The sequence below is a fragment of the Nansenia antarctica genome (assembly GCF_963989245.1).
Source record: "Nansenia antarctica genome assembly, chromosome: 17".
Lineage (NCBI taxonomy): Eukaryota > Metazoa > Chordata > Actinopteri > Argentiniformes > Microstomatidae > Nansenia > Nansenia antarctica.
In genome coordinates this window covers 12,162,748-12,188,368 of record NC_137687.1, presented here as the reverse complement: position 1 = coordinate 12,188,368, position 25,621 = coordinate 12,162,748, and the positions used below count along the sequence as shown (strand labels likewise).

The 25,621-nt window shown below is 43.1% G+C and overlaps 1 protein-coding gene across 1 annotated transcript in view; it reads right to left on the bottom strand.

The window, feature by feature from the left end:
* Positions 1 to 25,621, bottom strand: part of LOC308172279 (adhesion G protein-coupled receptor L3) — a gene marked incomplete at its 3' end in the record, with an annotated part of 155,338 nt that overhangs the window by 48,515 nt on the left and 81,202 nt on the right. Inside the window, exons 8-12 of the mRNA XM_080547182.1 lie at positions 23,658 to 23,696; positions 10,581 to 10,764; positions 6,225 to 6,347; positions 4,851 to 5,056; positions 1,863 to 2,039 (exon numbers count right to left, since the gene is read on the bottom strand). Of these exons, the coding sequence (XP_080403308.1) occupies positions 1,863 to 2,039; positions 4,851 to 5,056; positions 6,225 to 6,347; positions 10,581 to 10,764; positions 23,658 to 23,696 (729 nt within the window). The remainder of the gene's footprint in view (positions 1 to 1,862; positions 2,040 to 4,850; positions 5,057 to 6,224; positions 6,348 to 10,580; positions 10,765 to 23,657; positions 23,697 to 25,621) is intronic.

The window sequence follows — 25,621 nt, the reverse complement described above, 5'->3', positions numbered from 1 at the left end:
GCGAAATTACAGATTGTGATGGTGGTACTCTGCCCTCCAAAATGAAGATGGTAATTAAAGTCTGTTTTTTGTGATGGTGCTCGGGTATAAACATGGCTAAATACAATATCTCGCTTTGAGGGTAATGCTTAATAACAATGCAGGGAGAGGAGCAGGGGTGTGTTTTGTTACCATGGAGACACAACACATGGGGACTCCAATTGATGGAATTTCCATTCCAATCTCTCCAACATTCCTTTTGTGCTTTTGGAGCAGAATGCTGTGGCAGTTTGTCAGATAAAAACACACCCTGGTATCTACAATATAGACATATTCCAACAAACTGCCTTTATCCAACCAAGCATGAAGAATAAAGAAAAGCAGAAAAAACACCGTTAGGACTTGGGGTGTAACTGCTGTCCAGTTTCATCTGAATACAACACTAGCATCCAGGGATTTCAAGGGGACAAAGTGGCCCTTTCACTCCTATGTTGATCTCTTTTCTCCATTTTTTCTTCTGAAAAGGCCCCATTCTTCACAGTCCCCTCTGTATTCAAGGCCCTGCTTGAGACCAGCAGAACTCACTAGTTTCCAAAGCCAAACAGCTGAGTGACAAATAGTGACTTCTGCTGGCTAGAGGTGACCCCCTCCGGGGGGAGAGGGGGGTTCGCTGGCAGGGGTGATTGCTGTGGGTGAGTAGGTGAGGGGGGCCCAGGGAGCTTGCGGTTACATGGCCTTGAGCCAACTGGGACAGGCATTATAGAGTCCTCTTTCCTCCCTGACTAGGCTAGAGACTGGGGGAGAGAGAGGACAGAGAGACTAGGACTGGGTCCGTCAGCAAAGTGCCCCTCAAACTTCCTGTGACAGAAGTAATCTAACTGTCTGTCACCCAACCGGAGCAGAACCATCCTTATCCTCTTCCTCCCCCCAGAGAGTCGCGGTCGACAACGACACTCTTCCACAACCACACCTTACAAACTAGGGGCCAATCTTCCATTTGTCATTGTTCAAATCTCATTGTTCAAATCTCTGTCTCTCTCTCTCTCTCTCTCTCTCTCTCTCTCTCTCCCTCTCCCTCTCCCTCTCCCTCTCTCTCTCTCTCTCTCTCTCTCCCTCTCTCTCCCTCTCTCTCTCTCTCTCTCTCTCTCCCTCTCTCTCTCTCTCTCTCTCTCTCTCTCTCTCTCCCTCTCCCTCCCACTACCTCTGCCTCTCCCTCTCGCACCTCTTCTCCTCTTCACTTTGTATGTCAAACATGGTCATGTCTCTTCTCTTTTCTGTTGTGCCCGGAAGGCTAAAAAGGCAATGAGTCACCCACAAGTGCAGGTAAGATAGCACTTATGAATATATGAAGCTTTTAAATAAATTTATATTTCTGGTCAGATCCCTTCATATTTAGTAAGGCATGTACCCGAATATGAATACGTTAAGGACAAATAATGTGATGGCAACAGATACAGATTCTACCCGAAGTTGCTCGCTATTATTCCGAAAAAAGAAGCCATACCTGTGCGTCAGCCATTATGTTTCTTCAAATCGATTCATATCACTGTGGATGGCCACAAGATAAGAATACCCATTCTGTTTGCAACATAGGACATTGATTTCAGTCGCCGTTTCATTTACTACACATTATTGAAAAGTGATCGCTACGCTGTAGTCGCCCCCCACCGAGTCAACGCAAAGCAGGCAGATAAATAAACGATAAATGTCTGGCTACATGGTACAGCATAACACCCTTTCAGATGGCGTCATTGAATTCACCTTTTTGAATCCCCTGTTCTTGTTGTTCTCACTGTAACCATACACAGTACAGTAGTCACCTATTTACTTCCATGCCTGTGTGGAATCAACAAAAATAAGACGTATAAGTAAAATAGGCCCACCTTCACTTCCACATGGGCCATGAGGACCGCAAAGTTGGTTAGGTGGGTACAAGAGCATGTCGTGTGAGTTCTATTGGTGCCCAACAGCCGGCAGTCCTGTGTGGACCAGAATCCTGCCATGGTCCGCTTGGAGTAGCTCCAGAACGAACAGTTGGGGTTGAAGTTTTCCTCAGATTGCTGTGGGGGGGACAGAAGACAAACAACATGACCGTTAGCATATGGAGTCATGCACAATGGAGCTAATGACAGAGAAAAAAACACGCCGATTGCAGGATTGTGTAATTGTCCGTTCTGTAAGTCTAACCCTTTGCTTGGGTTTAAATAGAAACGGGATGGAGTGAATTTCCAAGTCATTTACAGATCTCGCTCCATTATATCCTCCATTGTTTAAAGTCCTGGCAAAAAAGCCCCCTTAATGCTTTCCCATTTCAGGTTTCCCCCTCTGTGATTGTTCTGGGTTGATCTTATTTTAATGGCAGCTAGTGAGCGGCGAGGCCCCATGTTTCATTGTGTTTTTCGACCTTTCGCTTTAACCTTCACTGTGCAAGAATGGAGTGTCCCACTGTTTAATGGCCTCCAACAGCAGCTCTGCCAGGCAAGCAGCCTTAACGACTAGTGCCTCCCTGCTATCTCGCTACCTATTTTAGAGCAGTCACTTTAGAGAATGATTCAGATGATAGCAGACAAGAGCAGAGACCGTATAGAACATGAGAGAACCCGTATACTTTCTACCCCTTGTACCATTTAATGATTTTCTCAAGCAGTTAAGCAGTTTCTCTGATGGCAATGAGCTGCCAAGACCTGCCAGAGGTGTTCTCTGGTCTAAACCACTAAACAAGTTAAGCCACAGAGTCTGTTACCCGCACCGGCCTGATAATCAGTTCACGTTTTGAATCCTCTCAGGAACATACAGTACAATTTCCCTCTGATTGAGTTTACCCTCCACAGAGCGACCAATGAGCAGTACAGTATTCCTGGAATCCTGGTGACCTTCAGTCCCATTAATGACTTTAATTAGTCCATTAAGTGCTGTGGCAAGGAAGTGAAACAATAACCGTCAGGACAGAGCAGTCCACTAAAACCAGTGATCCAGAAACTCTGAACTGATGTTTTTTTTCTTTCTTCTTCATTGTAGGTAGGGCAATGTATGACAAAAAGAAGAACTCCAATTATGAGACGGTCCAAAACCCTCTCAAGAGCAGATTGGATATGCAGAATTAAATTCGCCACAACCAATTCAAGAACATTCTTTTTTAATTTCTTTATTTTTTAAAGTTTTGCTTTATAGAGCATGCATTCAACGCAACCCCAGCCATTGTAATGTATGTACCAGAAGTCGGCTGTGTTTGTATCCATTCATGTACTGGTATATTCCTTTTCCTTTGGTATATATATATATATACTGGTATATTCCTCCTTCCTTATTCCAATTGAGATAGGTCATCTGATTCTGATACTCTGAGATAACGACCGTCTGCTCTGCCGTTTGCTCCCTACCTTGCTCTTCAAAGTGGACTTGTAAGGAGCAGAGGGAACCACATACACTTCCATGAAGGCACTGGTTTATTGAAAAAGGGTATGAACATGGTGGAGCACTTACATTATTGTCAGGCAGTAAGAGCACTATGCCTTTTCTCCAAAATATGAATGAAGAGAATGGCAGTTGGGCTGCAGTAATCATTTCCCACTTCAATCTGAAAGCCATAAGCTGTTTCTTTCTCACTTTACATTCTCTCTCTCTCTCTCTCTCTCTCTCTCTCTCTCTCTCTCTCTCTCTCTCTCTCTCTCTCTCTCTTTCTCCAAGCTTCTGCTCCTCATGAGGTCCCTCCCACCTTTGCTGCACACAGCACAAGTTTCTCAAGGTCTTTCAACCTGCCTAATAATCGCCCTGGGCACCGTTCGGAGACAAACCGGGGATGGTTGACGGAGTGGTGTGAGAGGAAGATAATGCAGTAGAGGGGGAGTTAATGCTCCCCGCTATGACTAACCAGCCTCCAGGGACTCCCAATATAAAGCTGATATTTGCTAAGCCTCCCAGGTTTAACTGGGTGACTTATTTATTCCGAAAATATAGAGAGAAACTAATGAAAACAAAAACAATATGTGCATCCTCCATTGTGTGATAACCAATTGGTTCACTAACCTCTTTTGTGCCACTCAAAACCTCTCAAGGTTTCTTGTTGTGTGTTCTTTCAAGCGATAATAACTGTACGAGTGCGAGTGCTTTAAGAGTACCGTACATTGGAGACACACAGGTCATTTTCATTGGAGGGGGTTAGGGTGGGAAGTGCATGGAATCTTTGATGTGTCATCGATGATAGAGTATCAGGTGACGGCCCTCTGGCCTCGTCTGTTAACCTTGGTCTGTTCAGGTGGGCTACCTGGTGGGCGGGGCTGGAGCCCAATCAGGAGGATCCAGCACAGCTGTCTGGGTCTACTGATAGAGTTTAAAAGGCGCTCCAGTCCTCCGGCTCTCTCTCTCTCCACCAGCACCGTTATTCATTTGATATGCTATTTTCCACCCCACACTTCGTGAGCTTAGAACTATAAGGTTCTATCTCCGTTTAGGGTAGTTCAGAGATATTGAGCGTCAACGTTTTTACATTCCATTATGTTTTGTGAGATGGAACCTTTGTATTTTATGAATTACTAACTCAAAAATGTCAACATTTTAAAAAAACAACACTGCACAGGCATTAATAAACACCTAATGGATCAGATTATGTAAAAAACTCAATTTTGACAAAAATGAAGATAGAACCTTATAATTCTAACGTCAAGACTTTCCACTGCATCCACTCACTTACACTACTGACATACTGATTACCATACCTCATCAGATTAGTGTATTGTATTGGCCTAATAAAGTTATCTTTATTAAATTCTTAATTATTATATCATTTATATGGTGTGTGTGTGTCTCCCTTTTTGTTATGGCTCAGAGCCAGGTCGTAACAATTCAAATAATGTATAGAGTCTAGACCGTACCTGGAGGTGTTTCAGAGTGAAGATGACAGGGTCGGACAGGTAAACTTTGTTGGAGTCCTTGTTGATGGCTGCCGTGATGACGGGGGAGTTGACGATGACAGAGTAGTTGGTGGCCATGGCCTCGCTGCCGAGCTTCATGCTGGCGTTCTCCGTGGACAGGTAGGCTCCGATGTGTTTGTAAAGGACAAAGGCTATCCGGATCTCTCCTGAAAAGGGCGTATGATACATCATTCCAACAACTGACATATCTTGTATGTGATCCGCATTCATTACCGAGCTGTACAATCTGACAGAGGGATGGACAATCCTACCCCTGACAGAAAAACACCGGTGTGCGTACAGGCTTTTGATGTCTTACTGATTGGCAGAGAGGGCAAAAGCCTGTGCCCACACTTCGCCCTTGCAGAGAACGATCGCCCATACCTGATGTAGGCTACCACACAGGCTAATACCCAAATCAATAGCTCACTTCACATGATAAACATTACAGTCTGACAACATTGTTGACAGCTAACGAACACCCAACGAGGTGGCTGGTAATGGGTATTCTTATTATTCAATGACATTTAATTGGGCAAAACCCCACTAATAATTCATTTCGATATTTGGTTTGGACAGGAAAGAGGAGGGCAGTTAAAGGTGTCAAGAGTGCAACAAAAAACACTGTTGTGTAGCAGAGGGCCAATTCATTCTGCATCAATGAAATGTCGTTATTGTCAGCTTGGACAAAGGCGATGATTACTCGTGCTATTTTCCTCTCTCGTAATATGTTCTCCCCGTCCCCCCTGCTGCACCCCCCTACTGAGCTCACTCACTTAGACGGAAAGAAAACCATTTGTGTGCTACACCTGACGGGAAATATGAAGTATGAATTATGAATCGTTGCGGTGTATCCACCCGGCCAAGAGCTCGGAAAGCACGGTCAGAGACCGTTTGCACGAGGAAGTAATAATGTCCGAAAATGGGCTGACTTCCTCCCTTGTTCTGTGTAAAATATCCTTATTAGAGTTTAGAGGTGGTGCCTGAATATAACTAATTTGGCTAACCACGGACCCTCCCTCCTCAATTTGAAGCCAGTGAAAAAGGGCATGTTTTATGCTGCATAGGGCTCGTACATTAACAGCGTTACCATACCGCCTGAAACCAACACTTATCGGGCCGCGTTCGTAAATTAGCTCTGAGAGCGCCAGAGAAGTCCACGTGACTGCCTCTCGTCCAATCAAATTACTCGGCCCTTTTATGACGTTGAACCCGGCGTGCGCTCCGGCGGATTTACGAACGCAGGCCGTCATTATATTCGTAAGAGAGGAAAGTATACCACTTTAGTGATTGATGTCAAACTATAGCATCTGAGTTGTGTTAAAGGCCACTTACCGTTTCTCCCATGTTGTTTCAAGGTGCTCGCTGACAGGTGGATGGAGTTGCCATGGCCGCCAGTTTGTGGGAATCTCAGGTCCGGAAGGTTTCCATCAGTACTCATCCTGGCTACCTCCAGCTCTGAACGGACACAAACACAACCGATAGCATGAGATCTTCTAAATGTGAAAATCTGCTATTTATTTGTAATAAATAATCTAATCAAAATCAAGGCTCTAAAATAATCCAAACAAATTCCAATAAAACAATATAAATAATATATACACTCATACATGACATGTATACATGCCCTCAGTTGTTACTGCCAGCTATGTGCCTTGTTAAATGTTGCTCCCTATGTATTGTAATTGTAACCTAGTGAGGGTTTCTTTACAAGTGTTCTGTATGCGTATTGGCTAGGATGGAGAACTCACACCATGTGCGGTACAGGTATATTCTGGCCACCTGCTAAATATGTCACCCTTGTACAATAGCGGTCAATTGCAATATGAACAGCTGTGACTCATACATGGGCTTTGTTGTATTCTAATCAAAGCAGACATGGGGGGGGGGGGTGGTAAACACAAAATCATGAGAGATCAAAGATGATTTTCAGTCCCTGCTGCTTGCTTTTAAATGTGCTTCCCCTAATACACCTATCGTGCATTCTACAAACTTCTAATTAATTTCGAGAGACCCCTTTCTAAATCTAAAATCAAAAGCCTGGGATATAATTGGTGTGATTAATCAGTAGTCCTTGTTGTGGGAGGTAAATAAGAAGTATCTCCTCTGATTCTGAAGGCTTTGAAGGATAACATCCTGCTGAACGCTCTGATCAGCGCTCACAGGTTACAGTCTCATAGGTGGAACAGAGGGAGCCGGCGCATTTCTGGGTTTCCTTCAAACTGTTAAAAATTACACTTGTTTGCCCTCAGAGAAAATTGGCCCTTACTTCAAGGTAAGCTATCTTCGCTTTGTTTGTATCCTTCATTTTTTGGGGTTCGAGAGTTTACAGCAGTGATAGAGGAGGGAGATGGGTGGAGAAGACGACCCGGGTTTTGTAGCGACAGCTCAACAGCTGTTGTGTCTGAGGCAAGATACTGATTGATGCTTCAAAGACGGCAGCATCATAGACTAGACAGAAATGAGGTGTTGATAAGAGCCCGGCTGAAGCCGTGGGGTTTTATGAACGATACTTCACGCGTTTATTGGGTTTTGATAACACGGTCGAGTACTGCTCTTTAGTCCCTGATGCTCAAGTATGATGAGTTAGTAGGTGTGTTAGTGTTGGGCCGGAACAAAAGCCTGCAAACTCTGAAGACCAATTGCAGTTCAAAACACTGCCTGACTTCTACCCAAACCAACTACATTTAAAAGGGAAGGATTATGTTCTTCAGATGTGACTTCGATGTCAAGGTTAACTCCCAAACACACACACACACACCACAACAGAGAGAATACACCTCTGCGGGACTACTCTTAAATTGTTCCATTGATTTGACTTTTCACTAAAAAGTTAGCCCCTGTTAACTTTAAAATGTTATATGGCAGTCTGGCAACTCCACATTCTTTGGAGATGTATTCTATTCAACTTTTCTGAGACAATACCTGGATTGCTAGCAATCTCAGGATTCCAGGTCCGCCACCTCTGAGTCAGAGGAATGTTTTTCATCCGTTTGTCATAGTGCCTGGATGAGCCAGTGCAAGCTTAAGACTGGCTTTAGGTCATGGCACCGCCGCAATAGATGTTGTTGTTGTGCCCGTGGGCTGCATTCAAAGCCGGTTTCAATAACACACTAATCAAAAGAAATCTGTTCATAAGATTAACGATGAGGGAATGATACACACACACACACACACACACACACACACACACACACACACACACACTCACATCACAATCAGGGATGAAAACATGTCACCTTTCGGCGAAATCCGCCATTTTTAATCCAAAATAGGATTGGGTCACCTATTTTTTTATTTATTTCTTTAACTACCCCCCGCACCCTCCCCCTTAGCAGGTCTGTTTCCTCAGCTCACCTACCCTTCTCACCTTTTCCACCCCCTCACCAGTTTGCATCTCTGACAATACAATATTGGTATTGTATAAAAATATAAATATATATATTTAACAACATTAATATGTAGCCTACATTTCCAAACAAAGATTACAAACAAGACTGAGGAACTAACATTCCATACGTGTCGTTGTTACTCTGGGAGACCAATCATTAGCTAGATAAATAAAACTGTAAATGGACTGACTTATAAGGCGCTTTATTCCAAAGCGCTTTACAATGGCCTCTCATTCACCCATTCACACACTCATTCACACACCAATGGCGAGGTAGTCAAGCTACCATGCAAGGCGCCGGCCCGCTCATTGGGAGCAATTTTGGGGTTCAGTGTCTTGCCCAAGGACACTTCGACATGTGGCCAGCCGGGGCTCGATCCTCCGATCTGCCAACCTTGCGATCATTAGACGATGCTAACGTACCTGGCTGGCGTGGCACTTGGGACCGCTGTAAACATCTAACAAACAATGTCCATTTCCTGACAAACTAAGCAGAGCAAACAGAGGCTAAAGGCCTAGTAAACATGTCACTATCGCATGATTAACTCGACTCCCTCCATGAAGGATATAAAAAACTGTGGGGCAAGCCATGAGAGGGTCGTTTCTTTCCCTACCAAACAGGCTAGAATCCCCTTAATACCCGGATAAATTCAGTGCCAGATACGATAAATTCAATTTTATTAATTCCCCTTACACTAGCTTCGTTCTTTTCGACTTGGCAGACCTATATTTTTAGGTTGCCATAGCAGCAAGTGGCTAAAAAGAACCCTACTCTATAAGTGAAGGGTGATACATCTCTACATTATCTTCCCCTAACACACCTGTAATTTCAAAAAGTTTGCAAACTTGTTTTATTTACTCTTTACTCTTATTTACTCTCTACTCTTGTTTACTTTGCAAAGTGCTTGAAACGTGGACTGCAGATTTTGTAAGTCGACACTTGAAGAACAGTAGTCGGTTATTGGCACTGGGAGAAACCGAGATGTACACAGAATATGATGATTGAACGATGGACTCTTTTCAGTTTTCTACAAAGAAACTGACAGCGAAGCGCTATGGGAGAAGAAGAAAAAAAAAATCAATACTTATTCTCCACAGGGTCTCAGCCATGACCATTGATCCACTTCCCATTCGAACCTGGCTTAATTCATGCTTAGAATCGGAATTGGTATAAACACAGTAATTATAGATAATTATATCAATTTATAGGTAACTGCGGACAAAGAGGTCATTCATCTCACCCTGACTAGACCTAACCTCCCAGAGGCTGGGCACGTTTAACCGTTGACCTTTGATCTCATTCTAAAGCCTCATGACATAATTGGCCGATACATGAGCACCCTAGATCAATACCCATAAGACACTATGTTGCCTAGGCGATGGACAGCACCTTAGATGGATGAGACACTTGTGAGCTCCAGTATACTCGACAGGAAAACTTGAAAAGTTGAGAACATAATATTATAGTATATCATTAATAATAAAATAAATAACAAAACAAGACTGTTCATCTTCATTGGTTATGTTACGTTGTGAACATACACAGGTATACTATAGAAGTAATACATGTATATACTGTATATATATAGAGGGATGTCTGGGGCTTTCTGTGTTTGCTCTTCACTATACAGGCTCCCAGCCATTGGAATGAGCTTCCCACAGCTGTCAGAAGTGTGACAGTCTGAAGACCCGTCTCTTCAGGTTACACCTTAACTGCTCCTCTTGAGACATCTACTACCCCCCAGCACTGTGTCTCCTGAGACACCAGCTTCCCCCAATACTGTGTCTCCTGAGACTTCTACTGCCCCCCTTGTACTGTTTCTCCTGTGTCCCCCAAAAAATCTAAAATCTTTCTTTCTTCTTCTATCACGACGACTGCCGACGGCCCCTGGCCTGAGCTGGAGTACTCTTCCCGCTACGACCGGTGAATCGACGATTCACTTGTTTAATCAAATGTATCGATTTAAATGGAAGTCGCTTTGGAATAAGGAGTCTGCTAAATGTCAAAAATCGTGAGCTTAGAATGATAAGGTTCTATCTCCGTTTAGGGCAGTTCAGAGATATTGAGCATCAAAGTTTTTTGTTTTTTTTTCCATTATGTTTTGTGAGATGGAACCTTTGTATTTTATGAATTACTAACTCAAAAATGTCAACATTTTAAAAATAACACCACACAGGCATTAATAAACACCTAATGGATCAGATTATGTAAGAAACTACATTTTGACAAAAATGGAGATAGAACCTTATAATTCTAAGCTCACGAAATGTCAAAAAATGTCAAATGTAAATGTACTCACGGATATTGTCGGTGTTCTCCTGGACGATGTCCGTCTTGAGGAGGTTGTCTGCCAGGACGAAGGCCCCCTGCTCCACCGTGTCCAGGAGCATGGTGGCCGCCCGCAGCTGCTCCAGCGTGCTGAGGTCCCTCCACGCGGCCTGGGCCTGAGGCTGCAGCAGGTTGTTCACCGTCTCCACCATCGCCTGAGACCAGACACAACACAACCAGTTAGCCAGGGATGCTAACGAACACATCAAGGTGTGTCTTTGAGTGTCTAGCGTCTTTGAGTGTCTAGAAAAGCGCTGTATAAGTCTAATGTATTATTATTATTATTATTATTATTATTATTATTATTATCAATGTGGGTTATAGCAGTGTCATATATTAGAATTACCAATAATAACAGTGATGGGTCATCAGATGGAGTAGTTGAGGGGTTAACAGGAATGTGAATGGGGTTATGCGAGGGCTAGAGTTAAATGATATGAGCGAGGATCACTAGCTGGTCATTAAGGGTAACATTACCATGGGTAGGACAAGTCCATGCAGAATATTGAGAGAGCACAGACATCAATGCAGTTATGAAAGAGCCTTCACAGACACACACCAGGGTTATGAAAGAGCCTTCACAGACACACACCAGGGTTATGAAAGAGCCTTCACAGACACACACCAGGGTTATGAAAGAGCCTTCACAGACACACACCAGGGACAATTCACAGGCATACTAGATGAAGTGAAGTGTGGACAAAATGAGTGGAAGAGAAAAGGGCAATGAGACACACACTGGAATGTTCCACTGAAACATTACCATGGCATACATTATTTTTAACAATTAAGTCAAGGCTTTACATGGTGCAGTTATTGATTTCTTAACAGAATATTTTATTTTTCAATGCATGGCTTTTAATACCTCAACATGCACATGCAAATGAACATTAAAGTACTGTGAAGTAATCAGATTCAATACAAAAGCCATTGGCTACTTAGCCATGAGGGAGTATAAAAAAAAGTATTATATCTTTGCACTCGATCAAATTTCAGGACCCTCCTTTCATGACTTTTCCTAGATATGTGCGTTCTACCACCCAGTATCCTTACATTTTCAAAATCACATCAGGATAAGCTAGTATGAAGCTTTTTTGCAGTTTTTCTGTGGAGGAAGCAGGCTAATTTACAAGCTGCAAACTAGTGGTCGTTGTGTGTACATAGCAGGTTAGCATTAGAGGGGCGCCCCGAGGCGACTCTTTTAGTAGGTAAAAAGGCACGTCTGTTCTAGTGTTAAGATACAGTAACTATTCTGAGGAATGCTTTATTGCCTATAAATATAGTTTAACCTCAGTTACATTTTATCTAATTCCAACAGCATCACAGAAACCAATAAGAAATGGGGCAATCAAGAGAGCAATCTACAGATAAGATGAGAGATTGAGAACAATTAAAGATTAACACTGCCAAATGGAAAGATTTATGAATATAATACTACACTGGTCAAGCAAGGTTATTCTTTACATTCCCCATGCTACAGTAGACATAACATAATGCATGAATACAGCTGAAAATAGAATCAATTAGGTGTTCGCACAAGTTAATGTGTTAATACTTTATACGGTACACTTTATACTTTGACATTAGCTATTGATAAAAGGGTTTAAATGACCGCCTTTCAAGGACTGAAAAAGCTAGACAGAAAGAATAATTCATCATTAACAAAATGTAACACAGTATCCTCTGATACATCAATCGGAGACGCGCTTCAAAGACATTACAAAACATTTCAAATACGCCATTCTTGATAGTAAATGCATGTCAGTGAGACATCTGAAGGAGAAACATCAAGCTCCTCTAATGCCGCATATGGCAATACCTTAGTGTGAACCCTGTGGCTGGCTTCTGTATTTGATCAATGTGCTATGAAAGGGAATATGAGCATCAGAGATTATTCCGGACCAGCAGGGGAGAAACATAAGGCAGGCAATGAAGAACAGCCCATTGGAGCAGCCCTCCCGAATCAAACGACTCACTGATAATCAGATAACTGACATCACACTCTCGACACATAAGTGTTATTCAGCCCCAAATTACAGTATATGCTATACGAGGTATAGCATAATGACTGTGTTGCCTCGGGAAACAGAGTGGCACCGAGGATCACCCGGCATCTCTGTATCACAGAGTAGAGGACGAGAGCTGATTGTATTCAACTCACTAGCACGCCGAGATGAAGAGAATATCAAATAGCACCAGCTGGCTTTTCCTCATGCATAACACACTCTGCACACAAACGCTGTCTTTTTTAAAGGCAGGCAGTCTGGCACCCAACTTTGATGTAATTATTCATTATCTGCAGCCAATCTCAAACCCCCACCTTTTGACATTAAGGCAGAAGCTTAGGTTGATTCACTCTCAATTAAGGAGCTCTTTTTTCCTCCTGTGGCACAGGCATAGTGTCCCCGTTGCCAGAAGGGGTTTAAGATTTGCAGAGAAAGTGAGAAAACTACAGTAGATGTCGAATGGGCGGCGATACACGTATTGAATGTGAGCAGCGTTTACAAACCCAGGAGATGGGTCGAAAGCATTTTGAAGAGTATGCATTTGCTATCAATCAATCAATCAATCAATCAATCAATCAATCAAAGGTGTTCCTGTGTTAGTCAGTTGTGTTCCGTCCCATCATTTGTGACTTCATTTGAGAGTCTGGTGAAAAGGTCAGCATGTTGGCAATTCTCAAGTCGCACAAATAATTAATAATAATAATTTAATAATTTAATAATTATAATTTTGCCATTTAGCAGACGCCTTTATCCAAAGCGACTTACAATTACGAATTACAGGGACATTCCCCCTGGAGTAACTGAGGGCTAAGTGCCTTACCCAAGGGCACACTAGTAGTGGTGTGGCTTCAGGCGGGATTTGAACTCACAACCTTCCGATCACAAGTCCAACTCACTATCCACTAGACCACCACTACCCCCCTCAAATGAGCAAAAAGCTTGTTACCCATTACTGGGTAAGTGATACATTGCCTTGTAAACGAACGTACGTTTTAGCAGTTAGTTCAAAAGCAAGGACTGTGTGATCATCTAATGATGTGTAGTTATGTGTTTTTAGTATGTTCTATCAGCGTGTTGCGCCGTGCTAAACATGCAGTTAGATGTTCGTAGCGATGTTCAAATAAGCATATCTTCTTCAACTATTTTCAGATTCATCTAATGATGTGTAGCTATGTGATTTTAGTATGTTCATGTTCTATCAGCAGTTAGTTCAAAAGCAAGGACTGTGTGATCATCTAATGATGTGTAGTTATGTGTTTTTAGTATGTTCTATCAGTATAGTATGTGTGCTGTGCTAAGCATGCAGTTAGATGTTCGTAGCGATGTTCTAATAAGCATATCTTCTTCAGCTATTTTAAGATTTCAATGTATCACACATCATTTGAAAGCTTCAATCTGCACTTTCATAATCAGAAAAATGACATTGCCGTACTTGAGGACTTTTTAACCAGACCCCATGTCTGTCAACATTTAAGATCAAAGAAACATCAATGAAAGTCAAGGAAACCATTATGAGGCTGAACTATCATACAAATCAATCAGAAACCATGATAGCCATTCTGTTGTTGATATCTCACACAGAGACTGAAACAAACGTCACCAGTGACGCGGATCGTTTTCTGCCCAATCTGATTTTATGCTCCAGGACTGTTTTGATAGGAAGGACTTCCTATCAGGTTTTAAAGGACAATAACATCAGTTATTGAGGCACAGAGGCACGGTCGAATCACAGTACCAGGACACTAACGTGAGAGGCATGTGGCAGTCTCTCCAGTTGGTATACCGCCCCGATAGATCCACAGATCGTGAGCTTAGAATGATAAGGTTCTATCTCCGTTTAGGGTAGTTCAGAGATATTGAGTGTCAACAATTTTACATTCCATTATGTTTTGTGAGATGGAACCTTTGTATTTTATGAATTACTAACTCAAACATGTAAACATTTAAAAAAATAACACCACACAGGCATTAATAAACACCTAATGGATCAGTTCCATGGTTCTCCAGCTGCACAACCGCGGAGAGAAATGCGCTACAGAGTCGTGAGAACAGCCCAGAAGATCACCGGCGCCCCCCTCCCCTCTCTGGAAGAGCTGTACAACACACGCTGTCTCAGGAAGGCCTCCAAGATCTCCAGAGACCCAACCCACCCTGGGTACGAACACTTTACCCGGCTGCCCTCGAAAAGGCGGTACAGGACCATGGCCGCAAGGACAAACAGACTGAAGAACAGCTTCTACCCCAGGGCCATCCAGGCCCTGAACACAGCAAAGACCTAGGTTCTGGGCCCTGGACAGTCTGGACGGATTGATGGCAGCTGCTGGACTGAAAAAAATCAGGTGTAGTGCTGAGGCACAAATATGTACATTTCTAGCCTGCAAACTGCGACACTTCAAATGAATGTGCAATAACACTATGTGCAATATGACAACCCTAGTCGTCTATCTGTACAGTATAGTATAGTGGATAGTGTACATAGCCTTTATTTATTTATGTAAACCAGCTCCTTCCCTTCTTGTGTTTTTTTTTTTTTTTTTTTTTCCTTTCCTAGCATTGGGGGAGCCACCCCTCCTAAATGTCGTTGTTTGGTACCTGTACTATAGCAATGACAATAAAGACCATTCATTCATTCATTATGTAAAAAAACTCAATTTTGACAAAACTTTAGATAGAACCGTATAATTCTAACGTCACAAGATGACACCATCGCCTACGCCCTGCATACTGTCCTATCCCACCTGGCCAAGAAGGACACCTATGTGAGAATGTTGTTCGTTGACTACTGCTGAGCATTCAACACCATTGTCCCCTCCAAGCTTGTCACCACCCTCAGCGACCAACACCTCCCTATGTAACCGGGACGCCTGTGGCTCAGCCGGTAGAACCGGCGTCTAACGATCGCAAGGTCGGCAACTCGACGATTCGAACCCCTGCCTGGCTTACGTGTCGAAGTGTCCTTGAGCAAGGCGTTGAACCCCTTAATTGCTCCTTCTATAACTCTGACGCCTGTGCCTAGAGCAGAAAATACATTTCGCTGTACTCTGTGCAATGACAAATGAAGAAGAATCTTCTTCTTCTTCTATGTAATTGGATCCTGGACTTTCCGATGGGTAGACCCCAAGTGACGAAGGTTAGACAGCATCACCCCCTCCACTTCTACTCTTAACAGAGGAGCCCTCCCAGGGCTGTGTGCTCAGCCCCCTATTCACCCACAACGGTGTGGCCATGCTCCACTTGCTGATGACACCACTGCGGTTGACCTGATCAGAAAAAAAACAACGGGTCAGCCTGACATGGAGGAGGTGAGAGTCCTGGCCCGACTGGTGCCAGGATAACAACCTCTCTCCAAATCTCAGTAAGGGGTGGGTGGGGGGTGGAGGGGCCGAGGTGGAGAGTCGACAGCTTCAAGTTCCTTGGGGTGGACAGAGTCGACAGCTCCAACTTCCACTAAGGACCTAACTTGGTCACACCACACTCACTCTGGGATCGATACGCCGTGTCACTGCCTGTTTTTCCTGAGTCAGCTGAGGACATTTCCCATGGACCCCCAGATTACCTACCTACCTACCCCCCCCCCCCCCCCCCTCCCCCCTCTGCTGACAGCAGCAGCAAAATGTATTCTGAAGTGTACAGGAACATCTTGTCTGCAAATACCTCCAAATTCATTGGATGACGCCTCGTCATACAGTATGACAGTGAACAACTAGGGAATTCTTCTTCTGGGTTTTCCAATATTTCCAATATTTTCCAATATTTCTCTGAATATTTCTCTGAAACTGCAATCGGCTGTACAACAATATGTCCTTTGAGAGATGATGCGCCTGATCCATCACCATGAACAATTGTGATACATCTTGACTTGCACAGCATGTGCGTGGCACTGAATAGACCAGCATAAGCAAGTCAAGACTCCCGGGGACAACACGCACGCACACACACACACACACACACACACACACACACACACACACACACACACACACACACACACACACACTTTTCTTTTCACAAGAGCCTCTAATTTCCAAAGAGAGCGGTAGGGAGCCGAGAGGGGTGCATCCAAGCAGCACACCACAGTGAGTGCAGTGGGGCTACAGTCTGGATGCCTTACTGCAGGCAGACTGCTATCCCATCTGTCAAAATGCACTGGCTCGCTCCACAGCTCCAAGCTCCGTTCCACCACTGTTATGTTTTATTTACTAGTTTTTCCTCCTCTTGAAAGGATCCAAGCAAACCCAGAGAAACCAAGTACTTCCTGGTTTCTCTGGTCAACTAGCCTCCTCCCTGGACATGCTACTCATCAACTAGCCTCCTCCCTCATGGAATGCTGAGGTTTCATGACATGATGACTGGATGAAAGAAGTATTGTCACATGGACCATTTATAACAATGAGGGGAAAGGAAGGAGGTGGATATTGGGTTATGGGATATTGGGCAGGGTTTTGGAGCGGGTCCAAGTCAGCCTGTGTGTGCTGATAGATGAAATTCCGATCTTTTAAACTAGACTTACACTAAAGTGAACTAAAGTGATCAGAACGAGGGAGCTAAAGTAGGTAATTCAGGCCACCTGTTATACAGGTGAATTCGGAAGTTTACACTCCTGATACACCTTAGCCAAATACATTTAAACTCTGTTTTTTCCACAATTCCTGACATGTAACATTCCCTGTCTTACGTCAGTTAGGATCACTACTTCATTTTAAGAATGTGAAATGTCAGAATAATAGTAGAGAGAATGATTTATTTCAGCTTTTATTTCTTTCATCACGTTCCCAGTGGGTCAGAAGTTTAAATACACTTAGTTAGTTATTTGGTCAGACCTGGACATGCTACTCATCAACTAGCCTCCTCCCTCATGGAATGCTGAGGTTTTATGATATGAAATGACTGGGATGAAAGACGTATTGTCACATGGACCATTTATACCAATGAGGGGAAAAGGAAGGAGGTGGATATTTGCTGGGTTTTGGAGCGGGTCCAAACCCGTGTGTGCTGATTGATGAAATGAACTCAAGGTCGACGGAATTGATTCTGGCTGAGCCCGAACTCCCTTCTACGGCTTAGCGGAACCAGAGAGAGATGAACCGCAAGGCAGCTCATGGCCCTTACTTCCCCCTCTTTCCACTTCATTTTCAAACTAATTTCTCTCTCAATTTTATTCAGTCTGTTTTCCTTCTTTGATCGTGTTCACTTTGCCTTCCATCTTCCTTTTTCTGTGAGACACACTCTCTTGGTTGATATAGCTGTACTGTAGGTAGAACTGATATCTTTCTATGTTTCTCTCTCTCCCTCTCTGTCTGGACCTCTTTCACCCCACAACCCTGCTAACTCAATGGTCATCAATATGCTGAAGCTGAAGAGGGCGGCTGTGGTGCAGGACGTAGAGCCGGCGTCTAATGATCGCAAGAGTCGGCAGATCGGCAGTTCGAACCCCGGCTGGCCACATGTCGAAGTGTCCTCGGGCAAGACACCAAACCCCAAATTGCTCCCAATGAGCGGGCCAGAGCCTTGCATGGTAGCTTGCCACCATTGGTGTGTGAATGTGTGTGTGAATGGGTGAATGAGAGGCCATTGTAAAGCGCTTTGGAGTAAGGCGCTATATAATCAGTCCATTTATGAAGAAAGTCACCATGCGTGACCAATCTCAGCAAGATACCACAATGTTTCCAAATAATCAACAATATCATGCGTGTAAAGCTCTTTGAATTTCCAATGCTGTGTTATTAAATCCAATAACGACAGATAGCATTTGTGTGTATGTAGGACATTCAAACAGTAAGCTTATACTGTAATAGCGTTAGACTACAAAGAAAAAAGTCATCCCAAGGTCAGTACCAAGATAAGCAATTGTGTGCTATCAGACTCAAACAGTACCTCAACAAGTCTAATCAAAACTCCTAGAAATAAACAAAGCAGATGTACAGAGTTAATGAAAGGTTGCAGCTATCTATTGGTAAACTAATTAAAAACGTGCAGTACGTCTCTGACCGTGAACCGCAAGGGTGGTTTCAGTGGTGACTGAGACAGTAAACCGCAGGATAGAGGAGGAAACCTCCCTCTCTATGAATGTGTGGTCACTGGTCACCCTAACAAACCTCATATTTTAACCAATTTGCCACCGATAACATTTTATAAGCCTTCCACAAGCTTCCCACAATACGTTGGTGGAATTTTGGCCCATTCCTCCTGACAGAACTGGTGTAACTGAGGCAGGTGTGTAGGCCTCCTTGCTCATACACATTTTTGTTCAGTTCTTCTCCATACATTTTCTATAGGATTGAGGTCAGGGCTTTGTGATGGCCACTTCAATACCCTGTCCGTAAGCCATTTTGCCATAACTTTGGAAGTATGCTTGGGGTCATTGTCCATTTGGAAGAATTTAATTTCCTGGCTGATGTCTTGATATAGAATACATCCACATCATTTTCTTTCTTTCTTTCTTCCTTATGATGCTATCTATTTTGTGAAGTGCACCAGTCCCTCCTGCAGCAAAGCCCCCCCACAACATGATGCTTCCACCGCCCCCCCCCCACACACACACACACACACACAACATGATGCTGACACCCCCGTGCTTCATGGTTGGGATGTTGTTGTGTCCTTCGGTTTGCAAGCCTCCCTCTTTTTCCTCAGAACATCACATCACGTTGGTCATTATGGCCAAACAGTTACATTTTTATTTCATCAAACCAAAGGACATTTCTCCAGAAAGTAATATCTTTGTGCCGATGTGGGTAGTCTGGCTTTATGGTGGTATTGGAGGAGTGGCTTCGTCCTTCTTCCATCATTTTTTTTATGAGGTCTTGACTGATTTCTTTAAATGTTCCCATGATGTCAAGCAAAGAGGCACTGAGTTTGAAGGTCGGCCTTAAAATACATCCACAGGTACATGTATCAATTAGCCTATCAAAAGCTTCTGAAGCCATGATATCATTTTCTGGAATTTTCCAAGCTGTTTGAATTAAAAGCACAGTCAACTTAGTGTATGTAAACTTCTGACCCAATGGAATTGTGATATAGTGAATTATAAGTGAAATAATCTGTAAACAATGGTTGGAAAAAGTACTTGTGCTATGCATTAAGTAGATAACCTGTTTTTCTAGATTGTGATGTGGGTATTAATGTGTGTCTGTCTTTCTTGTTGGATTTTGTGTTGTTCTACTCTCAAGTAGAGATGACCTATAGAAAAATATAATTTGTTAAATGACTATGTATGTAAAACTTCTGAATTCAACTGTATCACTCTGTAACCCTTTTCCAATTAGCTGAATCTCTGCTCTGGTAGTCATTATGAGTGGGTTTGTTTAACCTTAGTTTGAGGCCAAAGAGGATGTAATCACTATAATTGGCCAACCAACGTGTCAGGGTCCATAAACAAGATGGTGCTTTAAACAACAAAGGGATGGGATGCCGGGTGCTATTTTGATCATGTTTGTTAAGAATCAAAGAGTAGCAGCTCTTTTATGTTCCTAATAGGGAAAAATTCCTTTAGGGGGAAACCGGGGTTAGAACTCTGATATGTCTGTAGAAACGCAAATCTAACATACCCCCAAGGCCATGTTACAGTTGCAGTATAGTATAGTAGGCTACACTATTCTGTGGCCCAGCAAAATGTTTCTTTTCGTTCAATGTTTGAACAAACACAGCTAAGGTTACGACTGCAATTCCATAAATGTACAGCCAACTAGACTCCTTAACAACTGCCAGTGAGCTAGTAGGGACTGCTGGAAAAACAACAACAACAACAACAACAACAGCAACATAAACATATTGCATATCGCTTATAGTAATTAACCATTTATAGTGATCACATTGTCCTCCACGGATCTGACCACCGTAGCCTAAAAAGGAGCGCAATACACTGACGAAATGCAATCTAGTGAAGATATTCAAGGATGATAGCACCTGTACAGACTTGGCAGAATGTGAATAATGTGAACCCTAACCCCCCCCCCTACACATAGATGGTCTCTAAATCAAAATGGTGAACCACACACACCTCTCATCTCCATTAGAGGGGGCAAACACCTGCTCGGTCCCTCCTAACCACCAATTAGCACCAGGGCTAACGAGCACGTCGCATACCTGATTTACCAATCTGAATAGCATCCAACACGTGTCGCCGTGCAGAGAGGCAGTCAATTCACAAACTCACAAAAGCCTATCCACACGCTACTTAATCCCTTCTTTTTTTTCCTCAATCTCTCTTCTTCACCCCGAGAATTGTGCCATAGCGTTTTCACCTAATGGCTCTCCCTTATTGCCGGCGATGATTGTCTGGCGGTGTGCTCAGCCGGGTCCCAAAACAGAGGGGAGATGAGAAGCAGCTGTTTGCGAGGGGAGAGTTGCCTCCGTTTATTCTGTATCCACTACTAATCCCACTTACGACGTCCACCGGGGGCCCGTTGGAGAAAACATTCCCCCGATTTCCCTAATCAATGGAAGTCCCTCAAAGCCTGGCGCGGGCCACAATCAATGTGTGTGTTTGCGTGGGGTAGCAGATGGTGCTCCATTATTCTGGTTCATCGAGCAAAAAAGTCGCCTTCTTCTTTTGTTGTCTGACACTGACGGGCTGGGGAGAGGATCCAATAGACACGGTCCGTGGCTCAACAGTTGTGCACACACGTGAACACATGCACGCGCGCACGCACGCACGCACAGACAAGCCCGCAAACACATACACACACACACACTCTTGCTGTACAAGAATGCGCACATGTACCCGTGGCTCAACAGTTGTGCACACATGTGAACACACGCACGCGCACACCCGCACGCACGCACGCACGCACGCACAGACAAGCCCGCAAACACATACACACACACACACACACACACACACACTCTTGCTGTACAAGAATGCGCACATGTACCCGTGGCTCAACAGTTGTGCACACATGTGAACACACGCACGCACGCGCACACACCCACATAAGCACGCAAACACATACACACACACACACACACTCTTGCTGTACAAGAATGCGCACATGTACTGTACGCAACACATAAACCCGTCTATTTGAGCCGAATCGTCTATAGTGACGGAAGTCTGTGTCAGCTGTGTTGTCTACATTCCTACTGGATTCTCTCTTTGAATTGTTTCCTCGTGTACCAATCTCAGTCGCAAGCTAGCACCTACTGAAAATCCATACACCAATAAGCTAAAACCGACGCATACAATTATAGTTACTCTGTCACACAGACAACACAAAACCCAAATGTATGTCTTTCCACCATCACGGGCACAATCAAACACCCACACTTGTAAGTGACTTACAACATACCCCAGAGGAATAGAAACAGTCAAATACAGTAGCCTACATGTTGCTTGACACGTGTATTGTGGTAGGTGCCTATGGTATAACATATGGCTAATCTGTAAGCTATCCGCTTGTTAAGTCGTGACGTGTTTCCGGGTCCCAACGTTGGCTGAGGCGCTGTCTTCGAAATGGAGAAATAATAATAATAATAATAAATTATATTTATATAGCGCTTTTCCGAGGCTCAAATACCCTGACAATATGGAGAAAACGGGAAAGTGCTGTGTCCCTTGTTGAATGAATAGATCCGAGTCTAAAAAACGATTAAACTGTCATTCTACCGCTGTAGTTCAGAGGTACTCTGGTGCGGAGAATTTCTGGTTTGGACACGGAAATAGTTAAACGTCACTTTTGACGTCAGACTTAACAAGCTGATAGGAACAATATGTGAGAAGGATATGGATGTCAACTCATCTAGCAGTTCTCCTGAAGGTAGAACTGATTCTGATGACAGCTAACTGGCATGTTGAAATATATCACAACCACACTGGAGCTAAAGAAAGAGCTGTATAGAGGCCCTACAAATTGGGACACACATGTATTATGCATCAGGAACAGTCATAACACCCCTATGAGTTTTGCCTGCCAAATGAGTTCTGGAGGATCTTACTTGTTTCAGTGTAATGGGGTCACTTTTGGCTCTGAACCATAATATCCTTTCAATATTCAAAAATGTGGGAATTCAGTTCCACAGATTCAAATGGTTTAGATAATGTGTTGAGCATTGTAAAAAATGTCATCTGTCAAAATGTAAGTGTTCTTACGGTACATCACTCCTCTGTTCTACTGTATTGTGAGCACGCGTACTATCGCAAATACAGTGGATTGAACATGTGAAAACGTTTTTTGTTCATATGTCAACTATAGAGACCATTATAAAACAGCTATAGAGAACTCCATGGGGCCAGTTTCACAGACAAGGCTTAAGCCTAATCCTGGACTAAAAAGCATCTTCAATGGAGATTTTACATTGAAAGTGTGATTTAGTCCAGGACTAGGCTTAAGCCTTGTCTGTGAAACCGGCCCTAGTGTTCTTCAAACAAAACCCAATAACGTGTGTCATATCCTTCCTTATCCAAACCATGACACACACATCCATGACCAACCAATGTACCAGGGGGACCATAACTTGGAGGACGTAATGCATGGAATCGAATGAGGTATGGTATCAAACACACATTCGATACCATTCCTCATTCTAATCCCATTGTTCATTTCATTCCATGCATTACAATAAGCCTGTCCTCTGATTTCTACCTCCACCAGCCTCCCCTATCACATACATATTGTGTATTATGGCGTTTTGTTTTAAATGATCAAATACCATCACAAACATTGGAGCACAATACCAGTCAAAACATGTTGGGAAGGTGTGCGCACATGAGCAAGGGTGTGAGGGGATTAGGGTAAGAAGGTGACTGCGCCCATATTAGCTCAATCTGACCCTGTCTTTCCAAACATATCCATTAGGGTTTAACAGTTAGATTGGTTAGATTAAGGTTCAAATGAACATATTCAAAAAAAGGTAAAAGTTCACATGACAGGCCCAACATAATAAACAATACCATGGACAGTAGCACATGCACAACAATGATTTTAGTTTGGGTCAACAATAAATGGTCGCAGTTACACCAAAAGAGACTGGTATAATGGAATGAATGCACATGATGATAGTAGAGGAGTGAGGGAAAGGTGGGTCAAAGGTAAAAGTCTAAATACCTGGACGTAAAACCGGCACGAGCGCTCTCTTTTCTGCAGCTGCAAACCGCGGAAAATGTAACAGTTAGCACACATACAGTACCTGTTCAGTTAGCACACATACAGTACCTGTTCAGTTACAGTACCTGGAAACAAAATGAGTGGGGGAAAGAAATGCATCACCTCCAACATGAGCTAATGTAGTGTTTCCCATCGTACTTTGGAAAAACAGGACATTTATAACTCTCTCTGAAAACACTGACCGGTTGGCTTGCCAAGTTTTGCACAAGCTTTAGAATGTCTGATTATTCCGATTATTATTATTATTATTATTGATATTGTTATTGTTATTATTATTATTATTATTATTATTATTATTATTATTATTATTATTATTATTATTATTATTATATAACCTGTTTCTTAATTTGTAATAATCATAAAGTGTAATGGTAACTGTAATGTTTGTATCTGGGTAGAAGACAGAAAATACATACATACATAAATACAAAAGTTGTAGTTGTATGGAGCAACATATTTCTTTGAATATTTATTTAAATACTAAATAATCAGTATCGGCTGATTGTGTGGTTATTAATTGGCCCAGAATGTTGTCAACATATTAGTGAATCCCTAGAAAACATTATGAAAATGTGGTCTTAATTAGCACAAAAACGAGCCACACAACCCAAGTGGGGATTGGGGGAAGGAAGACATTGTAACTCTTTTAAGTTTCAAGATTAGTTTTTTCTGGGTGAGGGGAACAGGGAGTAAGGAGAACTACTTAACCTGGAAACCCCTGTCACAGCTGGAAGAGGGCGAATGCTAATACGTTTAGCATACCTGGAACTGACTTCAGTGGGTCAATGGAGAGAAGAGAGGTACTGGAGCACTGGGCGACACTAATACAGAGCTGCACACATACATATGCCTTGTGGGTTATGTCATTGGAAAGAAAGGAAGGTAAATCATATGTGGTGGTCTGGGTCAGAGCGCAGTCCAGTCTCAAAATATCAGACTAAGGCCTGAGGCTCCACGACGACAAAACGACGACGAAGCGCAATTTCGATCTCTGGCCACACAAGCGTTTTCTCATCGCCGCGCAAAATAATCTCTGGCCACATGGAACCGCGTATGCAGGTATACTGGGCGCGTATTGGTAGACCCAGAAAATTATAAAAATATAATTGAGACAGTACCGCGAAATATTTAGAAATTCATTCATTTTCATTCATTCGGTAGTATTGATTGTCAACCCGATCAATCTCCTCTCCACTTACATTACGTCTGCATCCAAGGTATTGCATGTATACGTTATTCATCTGTGTAAATGTAGGTTGTATAAAAAGAGCTGATGCATAATAAACGTTATGATAATTGTTTTCAGTGCCTCTTGCTAAGATGTTTCGAAGACGATAAATAATATCACAGCACTGATTTATCAAGTGTAGGCTATTTTAGTAAAGCAAGCTTTCATTTGATACCATTCATTATGAAGGCCCTTGTGATTGTGGAGATATTCTATATTCACTGTGGGCATGTGATTTCGAGCAGAAAACCTGAAAAATGGCATCGATAAGAACACCTTTGATGCGCACGCTTGTTACTTCCCGCTTTCATAATTTTATTTAGCCTATATAGCACAAGTCATGCATTGAATGTAACCAATTGCTGAACAGTATTAAGTAAACCACAATACATTTGTGGGTGTCCGCGTCATCGTTATCGGAAAACGCACCCAATCGGCGACCACGCGACTCCCAAACACCCTCCAAAACACCCTCCCAGCGTTATCGTCTCGCCACCGACCCAGCTCACGAATTCGGCGGAGTCGTGTAGCCGCGAGGTGCAAACGATATCAGATCATCGCCGTTTCAGCCAAATCCGGCGCCGTGTAGCCTGTGCCTAACCGCGGCCTAGTTTGTAGCCTAGAGGGTAGCCTTGAGGGAATGCTAATGCACTCCTGATTGTCTGTGAGAGGTGAC